The sequence below is a fragment of the Polyodon spathula genome, chromosome 14, assembly GCF_017654505.1.
Source record: "Polyodon spathula isolate WHYD16114869_AA chromosome 14, ASM1765450v1, whole genome shotgun sequence".
In the NCBI taxonomy this organism is placed as follows: domain Eukaryota; kingdom Metazoa; phylum Chordata; class Actinopteri; order Acipenseriformes; family Polyodontidae; genus Polyodon; species Polyodon spathula.
Genome location: NC_054547.1, coordinates 32,108,060 through 32,125,104, shown reverse-complemented (window position 1 = coordinate 32,125,104; position 17,045 = coordinate 32,108,060). Strand labels below are relative to the sequence as shown.

The 17,045-nt window shown below is 35.6% G+C and overlaps 1 protein-coding gene across 1 annotated transcript in view; it reads right to left on the bottom strand.

Annotated features, from left to right (window-relative positions):
- Positions 1-931: 931 nt before the first annotated feature.
- Positions 932-17,045, bottom strand: part of LOC121327227 (ras GTPase-activating protein 2-like) — a 39,349-nt gene continuing 23,235 nt past the window's right edge. The window contains exons 16-24 of the mRNA XM_041271113.1: positions 15,283-15,369; positions 14,930-15,007; positions 14,227-14,300; positions 12,821-12,927; positions 5,877-5,959; positions 4,883-5,091; positions 4,604-4,707; positions 4,064-4,253; positions 932-3,654 (exon numbers count right to left, since the gene is read on the bottom strand). Coding sequence (XP_041127047.1) covers positions 3,615-3,654; positions 4,064-4,253; positions 4,604-4,707; positions 4,883-5,091; positions 5,877-5,959; positions 12,821-12,927; positions 14,227-14,300; positions 14,930-15,007; positions 15,283-15,369 — 972 coding nt within the window. The 3' untranslated portion in view covers positions 932-3,614. The remainder of the gene's footprint in view (positions 3,655-4,063; positions 4,254-4,603; positions 4,708-4,882; positions 5,092-5,876; positions 5,960-12,820; positions 12,928-14,226; positions 14,301-14,929; positions 15,008-15,282; positions 15,370-17,045) is intronic.

Genomic DNA, 17,045 nt, shown 5'->3' with positions numbered 1-17,045 from the left:
CAAATGTGTTCGCTAAGGCCAACAAAAGAACACCAACGTTCAGGAACATTTGCAATCATAGATGTAGTTGAACAAGGCCCTGTTTATGGAGTTTGCAGTTTATCTACAGTATTACCAATCTGAACAAACATCATCAATATTCTGTCACTACAGCAACCATGTGGACTACAACAAAAGACAGCAACTGGGTAGGAGTTGCAACTTGTTCAAATATCACTTATTTGGATATTATGGCGTAATCTTTATTCAAATGGTATAATGTACAAAAGCAATGAATGTTGAAATCATCCAAAATATGCCTGGAGACCAGTCAAGGAGAAGTTATCTGTCTCAATGAACATTACCCCACATCACAAAGGCATCAGACAATTCAGAAAAAAGGATCAAGACTGAATTGCAGAGTTTTTCCAGATCAGGTCAGGGCCCGAGTGCAGCTAGTGCTATTGTCTTTCTTGAGCATTAAATTCACAGGAAAAACAAACAGACTTGTGCAGAGTGAGGGTGGCATATTCCATTCAGTAAAACAGGGCTCACACCATCCTGCTATTGGATTTATGCAATCCAGTCATGCAGTTTATCACAATATCCAGCTCAACATTAAATTATCTACCCTCAGCAATTTAGAATTCAGGAAGTAAACACTTTGACTTTTTTGGACAGAGATTCCAGAGACTTTGTACTAAAGATGTAATTCCCAGCCCTGATGTTTTCATTAATTTGGATCGCAGTTCCTCATCCCTGAAACATCGATTGGTTTTGATGGGACAGAGATAACTTGAACTTTGTTTCTTTTATTAACATTTAATCATTATAACCAGTCATTTGTTTAAAAGCATCTAAATGCAACTAAAAGAGAATTGAGAGAAATGCATTCTGTTGGAAATATTTTATTATTAATTATTTCTGAATTGCAGACATAAAAGGCAGTATTTAATTTTAGTTTATTTAAAACACATTTTAAATAACAAAAAAAAAATACAGACAAAATATGTAGTTATAAAAATCAACTACATTAAGACATGATTCACTGTACATTAATCCAAACAATATGTAGGTTAATTTGCATAATTATTGAAATGTTTAAAAGGACTTGTACCGATCACATTTGAAAGTACAGAATAGTAAAATCATTGTTCATTGAACTTTTTCTAAACAGAACACAAGAGATTTGTTCTGGAAACCTATATTTTCTAGCATTGCAGTTCCTACAGAACCAGTTTTCTCTAAACCATTCATCATGTACACTGGTAGTCTGAGAAAACTGATCTTGTTACACATCCAATACATTTGAAAACATGGCACAAAAGTTTGTGGTTTTTGTCAGAAATTTTGTTTTTTTATACTCTTACCTGAAACCAATTAGTTCAATGTACTGTGTGGACTCCACACACTTTTTAGCATCTTTGTGGTAAATGACATAACAAGAAACCACGTTGCAATATGTTGCAAGTTACAATTTATTCTTTTCAGTTATCTCACAATCCCACAGCTCACCACTAAGACTTTCTGAAACAGTGAGAAGTTGTTTCTGCAGTCTAAATAATGTCAACTATACAGTATGAAACATGCCACTTGTCTATTGAATCAGACAGTTGTTATTCTGCATAATCTCATTCAAGGTCACATTAACAAAATGTTAGAATCAGTGTACCAACAACAGTACCAAAAGCACTACAAATCTCACAGTTTCACACTGAAGGTGTAAACTGTCAGCATGATGATCGCATTGAAATTTCATACTGATTTTACAAAAAGGTCCTCAAAAAATAAGCAGTGCAACTATGCTTAGCCAAGTAAAGAGAAATGGAGTAGAAATTCTTATCTACCGTTTTAAACAACACAACACAAAAACTTGATATTGTCTTTATAATACTTCTGAATCATGAGCTAAACCTTATTTACTTGGTGTATCTGGTTTAACATTTCTAAGTATAAAAACAACATGGGCGTACCAGAATGCTACCTTCCATTGCTTGAGATACAGTATGGCCGTTTCTGTTTCTCAGTCAGCTGATTTATGTTTTTTAAAAGCAGTCTGATTGTGCGATTGTTCCTACTATTTCACTGCAGACAAACACCATTGCCCCACACTGCTTTATGGTATATGTAGCTGCAACAAGATGGTCTTATGTATGTACCATATTCTAAACTTGCCTTTTAAGCACAATATTGATAAATGAGAGAAAAAACAAACCAAAAAAAAAAACAGTATTTCACAAATAATATTTACAGCAGTACAACTGAAAGATACTGAAAAACAAATCACCAATGTTGTAGTTGCGGGCAAGGCATACTGCTGCCAGTTAGAAACCCAACAGGATATTCCAGATTACTGGACTCTACTGCATGCTTCTGTTGCTCTCAGGTGTACCCAGTTTAAAAGGTAAAATATTAGTGTAACATGCTAATTAATACTTGTGTGACCAACACTTCTGCCACAATTTAAAAACAAACCAAAAAAAAAAAAAAAAAAAAAAATCCCAAAACAATATGCATTGGTCAAAATCTGAAATAAAATGAACAGTCCATGTATACAAAAGTCACAAGCCTGAAAACTACTTGCAGTACAACAACAGGTGGAATGTTCAATAAGGTACCCAGTCTGGACAGAGGAATGCTAAATGTATGGAGACCAGGAATTGGGCCACTAAAATGTGCTTTAAACTTTTAACTGCTCATCACCCGTCTAGGTTTTGAAAGGTGGCAGCCTTAGAAAAAAGCAATGACTTCTTAATACGAGGGTTCCAATAGAGATCAAGCTAAGGCGGGTTTTTAAAAACAAAAGACTTGTATGAAAAAGCTGAAATTACCTTCCTTTTCAAAATGTTTATTTTTTTATTTCAAGTTTATTAGGTGAAAAATCTCTTTGGTGTTAGAAATTTGTTATAACAAAAATCAACAGGATACAAATATGTTTGTACATATGTATATATAGTTTAAAAACATTGATCATTTAAACTGATCAAAATGTAATAAATGGATACTAAAAGTATCTAAATAATTGTATCTGGAATATTCCAAATTTGTAAAGTGCTTGTATGTGATTTCTTTCAGGATATAATTTACATGCAAATGAAAACATTAATAAAAAAACAAATAAGGCAGATTAGTTAGTTACTTTCCATCAAAACTGTGTGCGCTAAAAGCATGCATACACACTGGAGTTTCAACACCACACATGCTGTTCATTCAAAGCTATAATATTCCCTTTTTGAACATTTTAATAAGATATTACCATTAAAAAAGTAAAATAAAAAAGCGGCTTCATAATTGTAGAATTACTGGCACATTTAAATTATAATAAGAAATGAACGGATATAAATTATATTAGCAGCAATTGCAAAGTTGCTTATTCTTATTTTTAAATGGAGTTATTCTCTGGCATTCTGTACAAAATTACACACACACACACACACACACACACACACACACACAAATTCACTAATTGTACTTGTTCCAGATATTTGTATTGCATTAACAGAAATGGATGTGTGTTCTTCTGAGTGGCACCTGCAGTTTCAGTGCAATTCCAGTGTTTAGTATCTCAATGAAGCAATGCGTGGCATTTACAAATTGTAGAATTCCAGTTCTCTAAATGCTTTTCCATGCTGTCTTCATTGATGTTGCGATGCCTTTCCTACAATTGGGTTGTCCCTAAAGTAAACACATGTAATACACATAGCATTAGTGGCTTAAAAAAAGCATCATGAAATATTCAAAGTTATTATTCATAGTCTACATGTATTTTCAAATTTAAAAAAAGGACAATAGTTACGAAAGCCACTGAATTAGTCTGGTGACTCTACATACTTTTGTACTTTACATGATTTGTAAGACCGATCTCGACCCAAATAGGAACGAGAGATGTTGCAGGAGTTTGTCCTTTTTATGGCATTGTGTCTAACATACTGGACAAATCAATGAAGTGGTTCAGATGGTGTATTACATTTTTATTTTATGGTGAGTTTTATTTCAGAACAAGTTTTGGACAAATTGTGATTATTTTTATTGTTTCGGTTTTGAGGCATTGAGGTACAGATAGTGACTCTGCCTGCACACTTACTCGCTGCCGTATTTAGTGCTGGTTGATCTTTTCTTTTGGAAAGTCTCATGATGTTCTAGAAGCTTTTCCGTAACTTCGCGGATGTGTTTAATCGTGTTGAAAGTTTCCCTTGAATCCTCGATTGTAAAATGGGAATAATCGTCTTGCTCCTTTTGAGGGCCTTGGTACACCGCTATACTTGCACAGGCCTCTGCAAAGGGAAAGTTATTCTTTAAGATATTTTGTGTGATGATACTACTTACTCACACAAAAAACATGATGATACAAGACCATTTCTAATAGCAGTGATAACAAAAACATACACTGCACCAGACGCCCTACAAATATAATGCACCGTTTTTGTCAATATTTACTTTACATTTTGATTCAGAACAGGCAATGATTGCTAATGATTAATTAGGCCCCCATATTAACAGTAAAACCTATGCCTTCGATTACCAGTTTCAATAGTCAAATACATGAAAATTTCCACGTAATCTGAAATGTCTATGAATGATATAGTGATAATGAACACTTTTTTTTTTCATTATTCATGCTTGCCTTCCAACTTCTGTAGTTTTAAACTGTTTGATGTGAATAATGAATAGATCCTCTCCGTTTCTCGGTCACAATCAATATCAAGCTGGATATTTGCCGGCATGGTCCTGCAAATATAACAGAAATAAGAATTTAACATGAGTCGTTTCAAATTCAACTGCCTTGATCTGGCACAGACTTTACACTATGCTTTATCTGCGCTGGACTTAAATTGTCAAAGCTTCATAATCAGTGTAGAGTATAAACACAAATGAAAATGATTTGAAGGAGTACTGTACTCACGCGGTACATGGCTTACAGCCAGCATGCGACTCAGAAGTGGCCTTGCAGCACAGCCAGCTTCCATAGAGATAGGCTGAGGTGTGGTAAGAACTCAGTCTGCCCTGGTTACAGCGACTGACCCGGCTGAGAATCTCCACCCACTCGCTGGCCTCCACACAGTTATTTGCTTGAACGTAAAGCAGTTTCTCAGTATAAATTACCTGGAACATCTGAAAGTGATAAAGTGCATGGCTATCATTGCTATTGCATAGATCTAGATAATTACAGAATACAGTAAAAAAAAAAGCCAATATATTGAAGCCTTTGGTCTTTATCATATGGAAAACAAAAAATTCATATCACCACAATATGGCAGCCATATAAGATCAAAGTGAATAGCATATGGTTAGACTTTGCAGACAGGTTTTCTGACATATAGACAGTTGAAGAATGCTAACCAGGCAGATGTATGGTTTCAGATGAAAATTCGAATGCACTAGTATATATTAGCCTACTTACAAATAACCATCCCAAAGGGACTCGCCACCAGGTAGCTGGTGTCATCCTCCAATCAGCTACGATGTAAATGAAGAGCTCTCTTTTTTAAAATTTAGTTTGGAACCTAGCTTCCAAAAGAAGTGTATGTTGAAAAGATAAACGCAGTGAACACCATGACGCCAACTTGGCAACAACAAGGAAGGAAAGGGAAAGCCGAATCGAATCTGTCTTTGGCAGAAATGAAAAACGTCAACATGTTCAGTTTGTATTTTGCATTCTTTTTCCTTTCAAGTGCAGCAGGGGGCTGGCACAGAATTGTAACCAGCTCAATATCCCCTCAACAAAGTGGACTCTGAAATAGCTTAATGAAAACCTTCAGTACATGTGGACATGTACATGTGTGGATCAAAAGATAAACCAGGAAACCAAGCACCATCTCAATCCTAATGTTCTGTGAACAGCACTGCATTCACACTGAAAAACAATCAGTGAACATGAGCCTGGGGTTCTTACTTACATTTTTTCTATTAAATGCACACTCGTCAACACTCTCCACTGCCAGAATGTTTTTGATGGGAATTATGCACAATGCTTCTTTGCCTGTTATAAGAAAAAAAAAAAAAAAAAAAAAAAAAAAAAACAACACTTTGGTATTTCTGTAGTTTTTAATTTACTATATTTGTTCCTTACAGGTCTCTTTCACAGGGGTCCAGCAGGAAGGGTTACAATAATACAATCAAACCTGGCAACCATATAAAAATGACTTGTGAGGAGAGAAGTTAGAGCAACAAGGCAACAGGTGAGTGCAGTGCCGAGCAGGTATAATACACACAGACAATTACTTTCAGGTGCAGGGGTGTATATTGATAATAATAACAACAAATGTCCAGAGCCCTAAGGCAAACACCTGTAAATAATAAATGCTTGAGTGATACAGCAGCGTGTATCACTTGTAACTGTAATCCCCGGGTTTGACCTGCAACCAAAAGTCCAGCTTTTACAAACACCCACACTAAACACAAACACAAGACAGTGAGTGAAATTAGTTAGTTAATTAGCTAGTGGTGATCACAGTACTCCATGAAATGCTGGTGTGAAAAGTGATGTCTGGGTTAATGCTGCCTTGTACTACAGTTATGGATTGTGTTACGGACAGTGTACAAAGACAAACAGTTACAGCCGACACTTTACAAACACTCACGGTTCTCAGCAATACATTTACGCCTTTTAGGTTAACCCCAACCATTTACAAAGGAGCAGATTACTTTGCTACGCCCCTATTTTATACCCTCACTCATGACCCCTTGGTTAAGGAGCGCATCCGCTTCTCCAATCCACGGATGCTACGCCATTTCCCGTTCGGGTCATTGAGTTTGGGTACCGTAGCTTAGTCCCTTTTCTAGTCGGCCGACTTCCACCTACCCACTGGAATAAAGTGCCATTCCTTTTAGTCCAAGGTACTCTGCTCCCTTTATCTTGTACCCTCTCAGGTTGGGAGGGAGATCTAACACCAAACGTCATTTGATCTCTGTCACACTCTTTATAGGCCAGAAAGAGAGCTAAAGGATTTAATTCAAGATGAAGGCAAATCATAATACTGTAAACTTGAGAGATCTGGGTTTTGGACCCATATATTCATACTGTATTCCTTTGAATTTAAGACGCCCTTGAACTTAAGACGTAGCCCAAATTCACCACCCTCAATTTGAGGAAAGATAAAACATTAAATAAATAATCACTTACAAAGACAAAACCTCAATTAGGCTGTTGTAACGTACACAACTGACACAAAACAGTGTTGTTGTAGATTAACCACGGAGCTTGCTTATTGTGCTAAGTACTGTATAAAAGATGCACCTCTGTCATACACATAGCACCACTCACTTACAGCATCATATATCCTGGCAAAATCAAGCACGACACAACACTCCACGGCATGAGGCAACATGCAACCCAGCAAACACAACAGCACTGAACTGTGATATTTCTTGGTATGTTGAAAAATACGGACTATACTGTAATTTTTTGAGAAGCAAAAAAAGGTTAAAAAAAAGCTCGTCTTAATTCGAAGGAACACACACGTCAGAATTCCTCAACACTTTTCTAAAACACTGAAGCAATCCAGGTATACAAGAAAGGCAATGCTTTAAATAAAACCTCTGGCTCAAATCGGCTGTAAGAACTTGGTGTGCAAAATAACTTCTACAGTGATGTCATAACTAAGTGCAAAGACTACATGCAACACCCAGGGGCATATTATCTTCTTTGTCCACTGAATGTAGCACCAATTCTTTGTTTTACAAGAACTACAGTACTGCATGTCTAGAGAAGTGGTTCATTTTATGTGAATGACAAAAGATTCCAGTTTATTAATACAAAATGTAACACAGTAACACTGTTCTATTAAATGTTTCTGAATCCCCATCTGGCGTAAATGGCTTGCAGTGTGTGGAGTCACAACGGAAGTAATCTTGACAACTATTTCCAGCAGGTAAAAAAAAAGTGACTACACATTGGTCAATCTAGAAAAAGAAAAAAAAGTAACACAGAAAAACAAACACTGTATGGTTGAATACAGTATATAAACACTTTTCTAAAGCCCAATTCGCACAGTAAAATAAATATAAAAATCGCCATGTGAACATGTGATTTCTGAATTTAGTCCCATGCAAACTGTTTATTTCTTTTTATCTCAGGGGGTCCTCTGATTATTTATAGGACATCGACACCGTCTCTAAAATTTTAAACTTAGGTGCCCTGTGTCTTTTCACTCCTGTGCGAATCGATCAGGTCAGTGTTAAGTATATAACATTTCCAGGGTATTCGCCACAAAGCAAAACCAGCCTTTGCAATAAACCATAATATAATATTAAAAGTGGCATGATCTGCCGTGAGAGTCTACAGTTCAGTAAAACACAATGGATTAGGCATAACCAAATTGGGGATGGGCGAAAATACAAAACATAATTGCCGACTCTTTAAGGTACAACAAAATGAGTTATTTAAACCCGTTTCATGGTTTACAAATCATGCACATTGATTTCATTTTTAATTTACCGACTTTCGTTGACGAAAACTAATCCGCATCTGAGAGGTTAATAAACGTCTTCTGCTTTTAATCAACTCTGAGGAAACCTGTTTTTTGTCCCGTGCAAATCATGCTTAAGAGACTGGTCAGCATTGCTGAGAGGAGGATCAAATATGCATGAAAGGTCTTAACACTACACTAACACTACAGCAACCGTGGGTTGGTTTTATCAGGTCACCTTTTCTACAGATTTCGTATGTCTAATAAAAATGTGGGCGTATTTAGGCCACCACCTTGTGATTAAGGTAAATGTAAATGAAATTACTGATAACGTAGACAATAGAGGAATTTAGTCAAAATAAAAAACAAAGACTGGCCATGGAAAGGGCCTTGCCGTCCTCCTATTCAGAAATGGGTTACTCTTAACAGTTCACAGCAGAAATGTTGTTCACAGTTGAAATGCTACCTCCTCTGCACAGAATGTGAGGAGTCTGAATTACCCTATGACTTTTTGCTAAATGCATAGATTCCTCCCCCAAGGGTCATATTAAGGGCACAATTGTACAGTTATGAGAGACTGCAGAAAACTTAAGAAAACAATGGCTTTGCATTTCTTTATCAGAACGTTTCTGCTGCACATGAAGGTTATACAGTAATTAAAGGTGTGGACATTTGTTCTAGTGTGAAGGTTTTTATGCTAACATACTGTTTATATCCAAGAGGCTTTGGCAGAATATAGTTTACTGAATTAAAATAACCACACATCTTTCAATTCATTCATAATCTTTTCCAAACAGAGCATCAACTACCTAGCCTCCCTTCTTGACCAACTCTTGAAACTGACGAGTTTGATAAATGTATTCACATTCTTGTGACTTGTTTTATTAGTTGTGCTTATACTTTAAATATTATAGAAACTACCCTGTTCAAGTACAAAACCCAATGTTTACATTCTGGCATATCTTCCAGATAATTAACTGATGTTACAGTAATTATAGGTTTATTACATCTTTTGAAAAGGCTTTTTTTTTTCTTTCTAGGTCCTCTAAAATAAAGGGTTTTACACAGTTTCTGCAAGCAAGAATAAATTAACAAGATCTTGCCATGTCTAAAAAAATAAATAATTTAAAAATAAAATCCAAAATATGGATTGTAGTGGAACCTGAAAGCGTAGTCAATCAGACTGCAGAGACATTATCACTGATCCGAAACCGCTTCATTATCTGAACCTTCATCATTGATGATGGAAGCAGTTGTGTGAATCACTCAGTGCACAGTGCAACTACAGGCAGTTTTTTTCTACTCACGTGAGCCGTAACATTTCCCTCCAGGTATAATTTGTGCATGGTTATTAAAAAACGAAAATTAATGGTGAAAATTTGACTTTCAACTAAAATTGGGGTGGGGTGATCGTTCAAACCGGGGCAGAATCCGGTACTTGTTTGCCATATAGGAAAATGCAGGACCTACAAAGTGAACAATGACGTATAAGGCAACAACATTTTTTTTGTCTTCTATGGAGTTAAATATTTAGCAAATTAACTGAACTCCATGTTTGCAAACAGCCACAAATACATCTACTGATTTAATGATGGTGATGATAGGCCACTGCCAATTTGAAAAATTATATGCATGTGTTCAAACAGACTTGTGCTCAGTCTAGAATTATTTATCCTGTAAGATTCATAGTTGCTTTGAAAATGTTGATAATTCTGGCACTATCTGACAGTAATTTAGCATTTAGAATTACAGTACAGCAGCTTCTTTCTAGGTTTGTAATTTTAACGTCTGTCTTATTTTCCCTTTCAAAGCAGTACGAATTATACTGTAGATGAAGCAATCGTGTAGCACTATGTCATTATCTCTGAAATTGGAGAGAGTCCCAGGAAAGCAACAGCCCCAAACAATGTCCAAAGGTGTTCTTTCATTGCCTTCACAGGAATGATAATCTCTTGGGGCTCATGCGAACCAAGTTTCGTGCTGTCCATACATAATAGCTAAAAATGGTTTCCAACAGTACAACTCTCATAAAACAAACTTGTTAAAAGCTTCATTTTTCACACATTATAACAGAGACTGATAATACAATATGTATAGTATCTCCAATTAAACTATAGTAAATATTGCTTTACATAAAACATTAGCGTAGAAGTGATAAATTGGTTTGAAAATCACAGACGTGTTCCTGCCATGACTTATGCCTTATGTTGTGAGGCTGTATAGTTTGGTCCAGTAATGATTATACAGCATGTGCTGTGGTCATGTGTTTGATGGTGCGAATGAGTAAATAAATGAAACATGCATGTCAGTGACACTCCTCCTCCACCACACATGTAAACACAAACTTAGAGCAACATGAAAAAGCAGATCAGCATGACCTACAGCCACAATACGCACATGTGAAATAGAAGTGTGACATACAGAGAATTAAGCAACAGAACCCTTGAAAAGGGCTATACCGTCTGGTAATGCCTCTCTCGTGTCGTTAAATGCCCCGAACAGAAGGCAAGGTTGCTATTAGTAAATGGATATGTTAAAAAAAATAATAAAAAAATAAATCAAAATCAATAAAAAATAAAATAAAATTTAAAGTTTGTTTTTTTCATGATTTTATGCAGCACTAGTTTTTGTTGCTAATGAACAAACTTTTTCGTCACTATTCCAGAAGTAATGCGGTTTGCTCAGAATTCCGCCTGTGATCTGGAAGCCTTCACTCAGGCTTCATTACCCCAGCGGTGGATTATGTCATGTTGTGGGTATTTCCAATAGCCTAAATAATACCTCATTCCTAAAAAATATCTTCTACTTACATGGAGCTGTTCTTCAATTCAGGTACCTGGTATAGAAAAGCGAACATGGTTTGTGAACTGTTTGAAAAAAACATGTTCAGTGCAGGTTTGTGCATTTGTTTAAGTTTCACTATTTAAGTTAGTGTTAAATCCTAAAATGCACTAGCAAAAGAAAAATAATTAAAATAGTAATTAAAAATAGATAGTTGTCTGTGTGTTAATACTGATTGTGCTGTTTATGAACAAGTTACTGAACAAAGTTTATTCAAAGCCTTCTTCCCGGCTTTGTTAGAGAAGAGAGCACCGTCCTGTGCTGTCACTGTGATATGCTGAAATAAAGCTGTTGTTTGATTTCCTCAAATCGTCATTCAAGCTGGAGACTAGTTGCTATTGTGGTTACTGTACTGTTGCTGACAGCAAACACTATTCTCGATTATTTTATTTTTTTGAAACTTTATTTGCTACACTACATTTAAATAGGTAGGTTGAACGCATAGGACAGCGAGGAGCAAACTTAGTCTTCACTAGTGTACAAGAACTGAGATTTTCTTTCATAAAGTAGAAAAAAGGTAAAATACGCAAATACAGCGTTTACATATTTTCAGGCAGATTGATTTGGAACAGTGAGATAGTTAGAAAGATAACATCCAAGGTCATTTACCAGAGATTATAATCAAGTTAATGAATATCTCCGATCCATTGTCTAATCTCCATTAAAACTCTGGCAGTTTATGACATAATCAATAACCTGAGCTAAAGAAGGTCTTTAACAAGTTTTGTCACATTTGGACAAACATTTCTCTAAAATACATGCAAAACAGAAAGACAGTCGGACTGACAGATAAACAGCCTCCATACACCCTGACATTGAGACACAGTTGTCAAATTTTACCACAATTAACAAGGAGTTTTCAAGAGTAGACCAACCAAGCCCATTCGGAATAAACTGGTCACTTGTGTATGGAATGTCTAAACTAAATTTCACAGATGAACAGCTCTCTAGGGGTCCCTATATATAAACAGCTCGCTATATATACTCAACTGTAAGTGTGTATGCATTATGTACAGGCATGTGTGTCTACAGGCGCCCCCCTGTGGCTCTAGTTATTATTAAACATGATTAATAATGCATACCTATACCGTTTTTGCTGTTTCTTTAACTATTAAATGATTAATTTACATTACTGTAATGAAACAAGTTCACAGAAGGAATACCTGATATAATTAAAATGAAATGCACCATTTACTTGTGGGATTGCATTTCCAAGAAATTTATGTCAAGCAGTTTGTTATGAACATCAGCAGCATTACTGAGTTCAAATCCATCAATCTAAAAATAATAATTACTCTGCCTTGCTATTGCTTGGGACATTCAAATACCGTAAATCCATAAAAAATTTGCGACTAAAATATTTGGTGAATCACACCCATAAAACCTATTTTGCTCGAGAAATTTTGGCGACCTGTTGCAATATACAAAGTACGTATTGTTAGTGGAATTTGATATTCATACCAAAATAGTTTGGGTTCCCCCCCATAAACGAAAAACACATAATAAAAGGCTTGCAAATATTTATGGTTTTACAGTAAGTGAAAAGCAAGTTTCATACATGGCATCCAGAATCCCTAAATCCCAAGACATACCTGGTTGCTTGTGATAGGAGAGCTCTCTGTTGGTCAAACGGAGCCAGCGCTTCTTAAAGTTTTTTTTGCCAAGTCGTCTCCTTCCCTGAGCTCTTTTATGTACTTCACTGTTTTTTAAAAAAAAAAAAAAAAAAAAAAAAAACAGGATTTCATTTTTTTGGTTTACAAGAAAAACATTACTTTTCATTGTCTTTGTCCCAGTTGGTTCAGATATTTTTATTCATGTTCACTAGAAGAAATATTGTTTCTCTTAAAAGTATCAAACATTCATTCATAATTTATTACAGTCACAGGAAATCTGTTTAAAACCAAACATTTACCAAGTTTGGAACAGAAATAGCCTTTTTTTTTTTAATAAAACATTGGCTTTTAAATCAGATTCATATTGCCAAATTTGAGGAAGACTGTGAAGACTGTGAACAGACCAATAATGCGGTCAAGCTTTCCTATTTGAACCCACTAGGGGGCAATAATTCATTCATGAAATACCAGTAAACAAGAGAAGAGTTTAATGCTGCTGCAGAGAAGTTATAATCTATCCAAATGACCCTTTACAGTGTTAGGTCTTTATACCGTTGCACCAAAACTGGAAAACCTACTCTATTACTGACATCTTGGTAAGTTTTAGAATAATGTACAGTACAGGGAGCAGTAACAGTAACACTTTATATTGTGTGGCATAAATTTATATTAAATAAATATGTAATTGCATATTAAATTCATGTTAAATTCATATTTAATAGATACATTTACATTCAATTATTCCTAATTACTTTCCCCATTAACATTTAAGTCAGATTAACTGTATTTTCAATTAAAAACATGTAAACAATGGGAAATTATTACATGTTTAAGGGTAACAAAACATAATATAAATGGACGTGCTATGCAATTACATTTTCAGTCGACATTTGGTTAGAATTTAGCAAGAAACCAGCCATTGCATATTCATGAAATATTAATTTAATACACAATTGCATATCTATGTAATAGCTGTATAAAGCATTACCATAGTAACTATGTTGGAATAATAATGCATATGTTAATATCGCAAGAGGTTAAAACAAGGTCACTGTGTAATGGTTCATTTTCACTGGCCAATATCGATAATGGAACTTAATTGAGATTAACAATAACAAAGTGTTTTGTCTAAAAACATTATAAGTTCTCAATATGTAAGCCATATAAGGTCACAGGTCATAGTGAAAGGTACCATTAGAATTTGCCTGGTAAGTTTCTAGTAGTGGCAGTGGCACAAGGACAGACTGACTGGCAGTATTTAGAAATGCAACTGTTTAAATCATTAAATTAGACTGACATACAGATATATACACTCGATACTGGACTATTAATGGATCATGGATAATAAAACAAAATAAATAATAATAAAAAATAAACAAACATACCCTTCTTTAAGAATCAAAGACTCTTCTACTCCACTGGACTCTTTACTTCCTGTTGAGGAAATTTCATCTAAAAACTATGGAAACAATTGAAAAAACAGGAATTAAAACATAAACAATGGCCAGTCTACTGTAGATTACAATATAATGTGCTAATCTCCGGTATGAAAAAAAAAATTGAGTGTGTACCGTAACTACCTATGTTAACTCTTTGAGGAAGATACAAATATAAAAATTGATTCGAGACCATGATTTGAAATACCATATTACTTTGAATTAATGCCACAGCGTTTATTAAAATTGCTAAAAAAAAAAAACCCAGCTGCAGCACTTACTCAAGGGTACCGCTTATTCAAGTACTAAGGTTTTCAACAGGCGACATTTTTTATTCGTTTTTATGGTATTTGAGGGAGCTGTATATTGAGGTTTACTGAAAACCTTGGCTTTAATTAAAATAAATAAATAAATAAAACTAATATTTATTAAATTTACTTATTTAAACTATCAACATTAAATTTATGTTCAAAATGCCATGTTTAATTATCAATCTGATAAAAAAAAAAAAAAGTGGGGAAAAACGGATTTGGACATTTTTGAAAAACTGAAATTTGCTATTCCCCAGAATGGAAACTCTATATATGGTATCACTTAGTGATAATCAAGAGTATCGAGACTATTATATTGACAGAAATTAGTAAGAACATACCCTTTTAACTTCTTCTATACATTTTTCTTCTTGGAAGGATTTGAAGAAATCATACATATAGGTCTCCTTAAAACTTGACTGAAAAATTAGGGAACAACATCTGTTATTATTGCTTGCATGTGGTTTCCTTTATTAAAAGATGATCTTATAAATAGCTTGTTTTTAAATAAAAATACAAGCCTTTTTATTCCTCTTGACGTATACTGTATATGAATATAAGTTTTTATGTAAGGCCCCAGGATAGCATGAGAAATTACATATTTTTAATATCAGAAACATAGCAAACAATCAGAAATAACCAAACACTGCAGACAACATAGCAAAAAGAGAAAATTAGATAATCATAGACATACCAGTTTGTTTTTAGATAAACTGCCCCAACTTCCTAATGTTTGAATAGTTTTGGAAATGAGCGTTAATGTTCGAGACATCTGTGCATCCTGAAAAACATGAAGATGCAATTAGCCTTGGCATTCTCATACTGTACATTTCAAAACATGTAACGCTTTCTGACAACTCACAGGATGGAAGCGGACACACGTTTCAATGCATTCTTTGTTATTACTGTACTGTTTTACCTAACATGAGTAGAGAAGCGAGTAAGCAAAACAAATTCTTTAGTTTCACTCTCAATAAAATTGGTAAACGAAAACCTTGTCAGAATCAGCTTAAATCAGCATCCAAGTCAAATGGGGAAGTCTCCACTAGAGAACTGCGGCTATTTCTTGTTTTATCAATATACATTACATATTAAATCAACTAAGCACACAGGGATGATATGCCAGAACCACCTGTTTAGACTGCATGTGTAGATCTCTTGATCTCTCTACCTCTCCTACTATGCACTGGACTTGCCCGACCTAAGCACCACGTTCTGGACCCTCAGCTAATGGCAAGGCGTTCCATCTCAACGGTACTGATTGACCTTGAGCCAGTACTGCTCCCAAGCCTACTCCTGATGCGTCCACTTGAAGTAGGAAATATTTCTGGAAGTCAGGGCTTTTTAGTACTGGTTTGGAGGTCATACAGGTCTCCAATTTGTTAAAAGCCTGGTCACAATCTGGAATCCACTGAAGTGCTTTCTTCTCCCACTTCCTGGTAAGGTCAGGGAGTGGGACAGCTGTGGTCGCAAAATAAGGAATAAAGGCGGTACCAACCGACTAATCCCAAAAAGGACTCTACCTGTTTCTTTGCTTTTGGTTGTGGACAGGTTTGTACAGCTTCCAGCTTGTCCATTTGGAGGACGAATCACTTCACCCCCAATGAGCCCAGATGCTTTGTTTCTTGCCCAGGTATATTTGGAAGGATTGACAGTTAACCTCCCCTGCAGACTCTCTGGAGCACTGATCTCACATGATTCAAATGGTCGTCCCAGCTAGTGCTGCTGCCTCGAGTCCTGTGCTAGGCTTGTGCTCCTTTACCCAGAGACCTACTTCCGGCTGTAGCACTCGCACATACAGCTCCAGAACAATGACCTCTGCGATGTCCTCTTTGGTGTGTCGTTCTGGATGCATCCATCGCTGATAGAGGGATTTTAGCCGCACGTAGGCTTCTCGTGGTGACTCCCCTGGAGGTGTTGTCTCTTCAGTGATGTCGTATTTCCATATTATCACATTCTTGATGTTGTCATAAGAGTCCACTGAAGCTTCATCCATTGCAACATATGCCTTGACTGCTTTCCCCATAAGAAGGGATACAAGGCATTACATTTTCATTATTTTCAGACAGATGGATTGTTAGAAAGCAAGCATGGTGTACCAAAAGCTAATTTATATTTTGTTTTCCATTGTTAAAATATATGCATGCTTAGTAAAATCGGAACGTGCATCTTTCCATTCAAATGCGCATTTACATATCCAAACAGCTCTTGTTTGACGGGAGGGGAGAGAACAAAAGTAGTGTTTGCAGAATGAGAGGTTAGAAAAACAGAGGGACTTAGCTGGGTCATGCTAAAACAGGGTTAGAAGAAATGTGCATGATCTTCTAATTGATATTGGGCTTGAAATATTAACTTAAATCTGTGGCGGAGTGTGAGTGCTCCGTCACAATTATCTTTGCACTACTAATGTGTAATTTTAGATATAACTTGTTGCAATCCGAACTTCTTCTTCTTCTT